The sequence below is a fragment of the Siphateles boraxobius genome, unplaced genomic scaffold, assembly GCF_051911475.1.
Source record: "Siphateles boraxobius isolate OS27281-9 unplaced genomic scaffold, OSU_SipBor_1 26, whole genome shotgun sequence".
NCBI lineage: Eukaryota > Metazoa > Chordata > Actinopteri > Cypriniformes > Leuciscidae > Siphateles > Siphateles boraxobius.
In genome coordinates, this window is record NW_027508876.1 from 16672864 (window position 1) to 16682190 (window position 9327).

The 9327-nt window shown below is 39.5% G+C and overlaps 1 protein-coding gene across 1 annotated transcript; it reads right to left on the minus strand.

The window, feature by feature from the left end:
• Positions 1-4514: 4514 nt before the first annotated feature.
• skida1 (SKI/DACH domain containing 1) lies at positions 4515-9086 on the minus strand. The gene has a single exon (XM_077244519.1). The coding sequence runs from the start codon at positions 8598-8600 to the stop codon at positions 6195-6197; it is 2406 nt and encodes an 801-aa protein (XP_077100634.1). The 5' UTR covers positions 8601-9086; the 3' UTR covers positions 4515-6194.
• Positions 9087-9327: the final 241 nt, after the last annotated feature.

Genomic DNA, 9327 nt, shown 5'->3' on the forward strand with positions numbered 1-9327 from the left:
ATTGCCCTTGTCTATAGCATGATAGATCTCCAAAAGGCAAGAAATAAATGAACTTTTTCCTTATCGTTGTAGAGTATCGAGAATGATTTTGCTTTGGTTTGTTCATAACTTGTCATAAATTAGGCCTATCAATTTGTTATATATTGTTTTTACGTTGTTTTTTCAAAGAAATATGAAAACCATTTGCAGTAGTAAGACTCATAAGTCTGAATTATTTGATCTTATTAAAAGCAATTAGCCTATTTTTTTAGGAAAACGTTAACAGTGCAAGAATCTGAAATAAGAGTATCGCTTGGTTTAATAAAGATACATTTTTATGTTTTGAAAATTTAAGAACTCTTGTCAGCAACGTCATATCAACTTCATTTGCTACTTAAAATTAAGCTTGTCAGAACTCATCGATAATTAACAGGAAAACACGAATGAATCATATGGAATAGGGTACACGATATTTTATATTAATCTTTATTTTAATTTGTTTGCTATGAGGAAAAAAGTGTCCTTTTCAAATTAGAGCGGAACTTTTTCTTCAATCCGTATGAGTTTTGATTTTTACCTTGGTGCACAAGCCATTTATGATTTTAATAGGGGAAACTGGGATTACAAATTTACAAGTGACACATTTCTAAAGTTATGAATAAAAGGAATATTTTTTAAAAAAATTCCTCGTGGACGGGGGATTCACTGCATAGGTCTGTCAGAGCATATGCATTTATTTATTTATTCATTTGTTTGTTTATTTATTAAACTTGTTAATGGAGAAGCAGGGGGTATTTATTTAGAGTTTTTAGTAACTGAATTATGTGGCTGTTGATAACTCAACACGCTGTTGAAAATACAAACGCTGTCGAGTCAGTATGTAACCATATAGCCTATAGGTGAAATCTGAGAATAATGATTGGTCATTAAAGACTAGAGCAAAACCCTAATTGAGTAATCAAATATCTCTGTCTCTTACAGTGTAAATCTTGTTGTCACTGTCAGAGAACGGAGAACCTGTATCTTCTTTTTGGAGTTTGTGTGGGGGTATTCATTCAGGATGCGCGTTCAGTTTATGCAGATAACGGAGGAATCTCTTTCCACGAGGCCGAGGAGGACCTCAGTCAATCAGAGTTTCCTCCTTAAGCCTGTTAGGCTACTCTAATATGCGTGCGATTTATATATGGGCTATATCAAAGTAACTAATGCTTATAGGCTATTCCTCCAGGTTATAGTCTATGGTTTTGCAACGTTTAGTGGAGTTTAGTTAACTTAGTTTAGTTAACTTAGTGGAGTAGCCTAATAAGCATTAGAAAAATCGACAGGTCGAACTGGTGATTTGTGGGATTAACAACATGGTAATGAGTTTTTTGCAGGTCACTTAACAGCATTATTTTCCTCCCACGTCCTGATCCCATTACAAAAGAAGCTTCCATGAAGCCGCTTATCCTGTTGGTTGAACCACGTGTCTAAATATAAGGTGAACGGTGGATACGATATATTTATGCAAAACCTATAGGCCTGTAGCCTACTTAAAGATGATTATTGTCTACTGTACGCGCTACTAAGATTATTTTTTTGGATTGCATTGGCAATTTGGAGTGGCGTAGCCTGTTTCTGATAGCTACAACATTTAAGTCTATATTGCAAATTCATCAATTTATTGGTTGTCTTTTACTGTTTTAGTGCGAAAACAATCAAGCCAAATACTTCTACATCTATAAACAGCTTAAGGGCTAATTTCTCCACAGGTCAGTTCTTTTTCACAGTAGCGATCAACAACAGGTTGAGCATAAACTTGTTAGGAGATTGAAAAATCTTTTCTGAACAGCCTAATGGTGGCCTGTTGAGTTCTGTGAATGAAGCCTCGAGTCCATTCGATGAAGTCAGGCCTCAAAATTAGCTAGTCAGTATGTTTCACTGCAAGATCCGTCTAGCTTTGCTCTGTGTTCGCCGTGCTTAATTTGTTATTTAGCCTACCATTTCTAATTTCTAGGCTTACCTTTAACTTTTGTCTTTTTCCTTTTTTAAATGGCCTTTTAACACGGGCTGCATTTGAAATGCGTTTGCCTTTAAAGAAGAACATTAAGCCGCTGTCCGGTTTTTGATAGTATAGGCCTATAGATAGGCTACTCTACAGAAATCATGTTTAGACGTCTGTATTAATAATTCGTGTTTATGTACATGGCAAGCGATTCTCTCAGTTAATCAAATCCTATTTTTCATCATTAAAGAAAAACATTTAATGATACAATATTTTTTAATCATATTTGTAATTAAAGTTCACATAAACAAGTTTAAAGCCAATAGGCCTATAGATTTCACAAGACGCTGATCAAGTTCCCCGTTGCTGTATCGCTATACTATGTGTATTTCCATTGTGTGACAGATTTATTGCCTTCAACTGTTTTGGAAGGCTGATTTGCTTGTGGACGAAACAGCTTATCTGTGTGGAAGCATAAACAATACCAGTAAATATTTTCTAATATTTTATTTTAGGCTATATATTTAGCTGTAAATAATATTTGCTTTTGCAACTAGGCCTACATCATTTTATTAACATTTTTATTTTATATCTAGAGATTTGTCGTCTGGTCTTTTTCGGCCCAAATTTCTAATGACTAAAAAAAGATGATTCTACACACACTTAAATATAGCCTAATATATAATGTGATATTGATATGAAAGGTTTAAGAAATAAATCACTGACATATACTTATATATAGTTAATTATAAAAGGTAAACCAGGTGAATTTAAAAGTATTTACAGTTATTAGAAGGACACCAACCTTAACTTTCTCAGAACCCTCTCTCCACATATTTACCAAAGTCTACAAACAAGTGGCTGCTGCGACTTAGGCACTTGATTTCCTATGCACAAATTATCAAGTTAACAATTTAATTTGTCGCTTAAATCTCAGGAGGTTCCGTTCACGATGAACCAGCAGCGGTGCATTTACGTTATGGCTTATTGCGCGCCGTTATGGAGTCATTTTTCAATCTTTTTCAAAGGCTTTGTCCTTAATTTCTTCCTCCTCCTCTGCTTTTAATCTTGCTCTCCTTGGAGAAAGGAAGTCAGAAGAAGCAGTTTATCTTGAGCAGCTGATCGTAATATCTTATAGCCTACCAGACATATGCTCCCTCTTCTCAGTCTCACACGGGATAGCCCATTATAAAAACAATATGAAAACGTGTAACCAGATCATGTCTGTTGTAGAAATCCTCATCTGAAATGTGCTGTTTCTAAGTACTCACTTTTCCCGTTTCTTTTCGCTGATTAGAGTAGCTATATCCTAAGCGCGCTCATGTGTGGTTATAGGCTTATAAGTAGTGGGATTGAGTGCATAGTGTTATAGCCTATAGCAGGGCACGAGACCATCAGTTTCTAAACCCATCCCCCACACCAACACTTTTCTTTACAATAAACAACTCATCTTAAAGTTTGATCTTGCTTACACTGCATATTACCCAACACCTCGAGAAAGGGACAAACAACGGTTGATTACAGCCTAATAATAAAAATGAATATTAATGAATTAAAATCTAAAAATGACCGATCATATCACATCACACTCAGATGTATTTAATGAACAGTTTCACCATAAAAAGAAAAAAACAGAAAGTGCTTCAAAATCCACCTCACGTTTTCAAGTTTTCATTTCGAGTGCATTTATCCTACACAACAATGGTAGCCTACAAAAAACAGGAAAATCACAAAAATAAATATGCATTTTTATAAACACCCAGTGACTTCAATTTAAGAAAAAAAACCATGTCAAAATCTGACCTCAAGTTTTTTAGCAAAAGCAGAGAGAGATACATATATAAAGGTCCACATTGACCGGATAAATCCTAAGCTATCATGTTTACAGTGAGTCATTTTCCCATTTCTGCTCATTGTGGAGATCGTTAAATTCTGTAACTTAATGGAGTTGTAATATGTGCGCTACATTCTGTTTAATTTGGCTAGTTTTGAATTAATTCCTGTGAAGCTGGGACGACATAGCTATTATGTCAGTCCACAGTGCACTTTGACACAGAAAGGAACAAAATTTTCCTTTTAGACGCTCGAGAGAGCAAACATTAAATAGTCGCGTTAAAAAAATATAGGCCTATATTTTAATCATTCACCTGTCAGAGTTTTACACTATCGCGTATAGGAACATTCAGAAAGCGATGCAATTTCGCCTAATACTAGTGTATATCCCCACTTGCACACGTTAATCAAAGCACACGTAATGGGCCCATACTTTAATACGTTAAATACCCTTAAAGTCTATTACGTGTTTTCTCAGAATGACGTGAACCCGGTAGCCTCGCTTTAGCCAAATCTGCATAGTCTATGCCTATTCAGTGATTACTCACATGTTTTTATTGTATTTAGGGGTTTGTGTTTGTTTGTGTGTGTGTGTGTGTGTGTGTGTGTGTGTGTGTGTGTGTGTGTGTGTGTGTGTGTGTGTGTGTGTGTGTGTGTGTGTGTGTGTGTGTGTGTGTGTGTGTGTGAGGACATTAGAATGTAGCCCCCCCCCCCCCCCCCCCCCTCTGAAATATAATCAGAAAATGTATAATTTGGTTCCTTGGCTGATCCAATCAAAGATAGGCTTTTAAAGGTCTGTTTTGGAGGCTGTCTGCTTTTGCTGAAGTAAACAAATATGGTGGGCTACGTCACAGTACATTCATCACAAGGCATTTATATGGGGCAGGGTACTCTAGTTGAACACCAAGTTAACACTTGAATGTTTTTTAAGGTTACACTTTCGAGTGCCAAGGTAATCCATATCCTTGGAAAACAGGGCTAGTGAAGTAAAATACAATCAAAACACCATATGAAAAGAACAAGGCTACTTGAGTCAAAGAGAAATAAACATTTACTAAGTATACCCTGACCAGAATGTGTGTATATTCCACTAACGAGGTCTTATTCTTTGATTTCGTCACGTATGAAAAACGATGTTATTTGCAGCAGCTCGGTCACACTCCATGCGTCTCTATAGCACGCATTATGTTTATCGTGCAATTTATACGCGAAAATTAGTTTTTACGTGCAAATGATACGCATGGGTAGGTTTAGTAGTGGTGTGGGGTGCGTGTGTATTACACGCAATAAAGTGCGTATCAAATGCACACGAAAACTGCGTATCATATGTACGTAAAAACTCATTTTCGCGAATAAATTGCACGATAAACACAATGCTGCTATAGAGACACATTTTCATGAGATCAGGCTGTGTCGGTGTGCCTATTGGTCGGTATCGGCACCATTTACAATAAGAACGACCAGCAAAACCTCCTTTTAAAAGGAAACGAACATATTGAAAAATAGCACCACATTAATAATTAGAGATTTTAAAAAGGTTTTTGGGTTAACTTGCGATGGCTCTTTTGCGGAAGAAAATCGAAAAATAAAAACACATCACCAATTCACCTTTATGGGCATTAGCAAAGTGCAATGCATGGTAAATTTGTGCTTTAGCTGTTCTATACCTTAATCTATGAATGTGCTAGAAGGAGATCGATTTGGTGTTTTCCCTCTATTACATCGTGCAAAATCAAACAGCTCTTGATTGTCAGTTAGTGGGCCATTGTGTTGGGCCTACCGTGAGAGTTATGGTGTGCTGCGTGTGAGTGAACACAACCAGGCACCAACAATTGGGGAGCACCCTTAAAATCAATAAATAAGAAGGGTATGGATCATCGCCAACAATAATTCAGAAATACAGTATGTAGATGAAGCATAAAAGGAAAATAAAAAAAAAAATAAAAAAAAAACATTGCGCCAAAATATACCGACAAAGTCAGATGTTTTTTTTAAAAAAATCAGCATTTTAGTTGACACAGACCTGAAGATCACTATAACGCCATCCTTAGTGGAGAGGGTTAGCCCTGCCTGCAAAATGAGCCAACATTTGCTCCATTAGAGTCTAGTCCTTCAGGTCACAAACAGCTCCACAATGTCAATAATGTCATTTTGAAAACAACCGTGATGTGTGTTTTTTTTTTTTTTTTTTGCCAGCCCAGCTTATTATAAATACCTCCGCATATTCCCGAGTCCCAAACCTCGATGAATAGACGAGCCTGTGTTATATGAGGACGGCGTGTGCTTCATAACAGGCCAGAGACGTATGCATTGAAAACAACGATGACAACAAAACAATATACGGGAATCAGTGCTTGTCACAGTTTTAAGACATTTCCCCCGAGCTCAAAACAACAGTTCAAGGGATAACAGAGGCTTTCCTGAATTTGTGGTTTGGAGGGGGAGGAACAACTGAATGACCGAGCTGCCATCCCCACACTGGGTGAGAACGATGAGGCAGTTGGTTACTTCTTAAAGAGTTCAAAGAGTAAGCGGGACTCAAATCTCCATCGCTGCCAAGAACAAGAGACGGCGGAGAGGGAAAATTCGCCATGAATCTGAAGGGCTTTTTCAGAGATGCTACATTTACGCTCGCTCGTTTGCGTTTGCTCGCGCCTGCACAGTCCTCATTCAATCCCTCGATGCTTGCGAATTTTCCGGCAGAACGGGGGCTCCGGTCAACTTTTGCACCCGATTTCGCCGATGTCCTCACACTCTCGGCTTTCTTACCCAGAAGCATTGCCCTGTAGTTTTTTCTGACCCTTGCCCCATTTTTGCATTCCCCTTCCTCGGAACAAGGAGTGTTTAAAGTGCTTCTTGATTCCTCATTGCAGGGAGGGTGTTTTTGAACAGAGCTATCGGTCGCGTTGCAGTGGTCCGTTTCCTTAAAATGATAACTGATGCGCTGACCATCAGTGTCGTTATCCTTACATTTATATTCCAGGGGCTGATTTGCATATTCATATTCGTCAAAGGTGTCCTCGACTTTAATCTTCACGTTGTTGAGTAAAAATGGTGGTGTTTTTAATGTCCGGTTGCCTTCATTGTTAAAGCCTGATGTAGTGATGAGCTCCTCGGCCTCTGTTTTGATAGGTTTTAGAGATGAAGGCAGTTTGAGGGAAGTTTTTGCTTCCCTCTTGGAATTTGCTACTAATGAAAGATTGCTGTCAGAAGACTTACAAACCGTAAATTCTTTGTCCTGAACACAGTGGGAGGTTTGGGAGCATTTGTTTGCAGAACCCGGTATTCTTTGTTGGGGAAACGCCTTGTTTCCATTTGCATTAGGTGTGAGCCCGGTATCTTTAATTTTGTTAGCGACAGAGTCTGTTGTCTTTGGATCATTTGAAAATTCAAATTCAAGGCGAGATGGTGCTTCAGAGCCCTCATTTTCTCTTAAATTTGGGAAACAGGTCCGCACCGGGCAAAACTTCTGCACGTTTGCGGCATCACCATCCCTGTGTGCGTCCCTGGACGATGTGAAGTCCGATTTTTGTGTTTTGCCAGTTCTTTCACAATCTAAAGTTGTCTTTACTCCTTGGTTAGTGGGTATGTTCTGCACATTAGGCCTGTAGTGAAAAGTTGGCTGTAAGAGCAGAGGTGCTTTAGTGTTGAGACTTGAGAACCTTGCACGCCTGAAACGAATACTCTGTACTGAAACTTGACTGGATACAGAGCTGGAATCAGACTGAGACGAGCTCTCTTCGTCGCTACTGACATCCGAAGAGTCCGACAGAGAGTCATCCTCCTCCTCATCTGAAGTCCCGGAGTTGCTGGTGGTAGAGAAACCCGACCCGAAATCCGAATCGTTGTTCACCCGTTCTGAAATGGAGCTAGATTCCGTGTCGCTGCTGCAGCTTTCCTGAAAATGTCCAGTATGCCGAGGATCAACGTATAATCCATGCTCGAGGTGGTGAAGCTGGCTCAAAGATCCGTGGGGAACTTTTGGTTTACAGCACTTCGGGACGACCAAAACCGGATGGCTGCGTTTGCTCCTTGACCAAAAGTGCCTCGCGCAGCTCTCTCGCTTCCTCTTCCTTTTGTAAAGTAGATCTCCGTTGCCTTGGTGCTTCGCCTGCGCCTCAATGGCGGACTGATAGATCAGCGGTTGCCGATTCACAACGTGCCGAAAAAACGTATGTTTCTGATTAAAAGCCACACAATTGTCAGGTATTTGATCTGTTTCATAGTTTGTAAAGGTTGTAGATGCCGACTTCGTGACCGGTTGAAAGTCACGGGCGAAGGATTTACTGTAAATTTGAGGTAGATTTGAGTGAGTGCGAGGGACAGGGTCCTGCCGAACAGCTTTATTTTTGAATGAAAAAGTCTGTGGAACGCCATGCAAACTCAACCAAACTTTCTCTCTCCAAAAGTCACTTTTGGCAGCTGTGTGATTTTTGCCGTCGCACATTTTTTCCGAGGCATTTTTTGTCTTTTCCCTTCTTTTGTTTGATTTCAATACACGCTCAGTTTTACATGAAAAGTACAGTGCCTCAACGTCCTCTCTTGAAATCAGAGTACATTTAGCTGCGTGGAAAGCTATAGAATTTATTGCTTTGAGCTTTCGCAGTTCCTCCAGATCACAGTGATGCTTCTTCACGTTTAAATGGTCCATTCGTTTGTGTACAGTAGTCCGCGGAATATTTTTCAAGAGATCGGTGAAGACTTGAGAGAGGGCAAACATCTGTTTGCCTTTGATAACCAAATACCCAAGCTTTACACCCTGCATTTCCTCAAAACCGGATTCCAAGTCCCCCATTTTCTTCATTGCATTAATTCCAACATTTAGCGCGACGGATGTCCTTAAAGTAGCTTTAGAGCTGCTTCTTTATTTCAAGGCATTCTGCTGACCGGTACAGCAAGGGCTGTGACATGTCCACACTGCGTGATGAACTAAAAGTTTTAAATAGAAAAATAAAAATGAAATGGCATGTTTGAATGAAAACAATCAGTCCATTGACCTGAACACTGCATGATCGATGGAATGTGTGTGATGTTGCCGACAGGCTGCCTGCTGCCTGTCTGAGCTCCTGTATACCTGCGCTCCCTCAGCTCCCTTCCCATTTGGCCATGAAGAAAAGAGGAAGGTGAACTGCACTGCCAGTGAGAAGGATAAAAGCGAAGAGAGTAGGGAAGGGAAAAGGAGAGGGTGTGAGCGAGAGAGAGAGAGAGAGAGGGAGAGAGGGAGAGAGAGAAATAGAGCCCAAAATGCAGCTGCTATTCCCGTTGCTGGTTTAGTCACAAATAAAATGACAGTGGGAACTGAGCAAGGCCGGAGACACCTTCATCAATTAATGCCCCAAAGTCGACGCTGATTGGACGTTACTGACAGGTGATGCAATAAAAATGTATATTCCACCCATGGCCACCCCCATCCCCCTAGCTAATTACCATACGGTTGTAATCCCACCTCTCTTAAATCTAATAATTCACTCGTGATAAATTCATGCTTAAAAATTAATGAGTCATTTTGTCGGAGTATTGTTAGAACTTTT

Excerpts from the sequence above, each read along its gene's own strand:
- skida1 (XM_077244519.1), bottom strand. The coding sequence starts at position 8,600 with ATGAAGAAAATGGGGGACTTGGAATCCGGTTTTGAGGAAATGCAGGGT.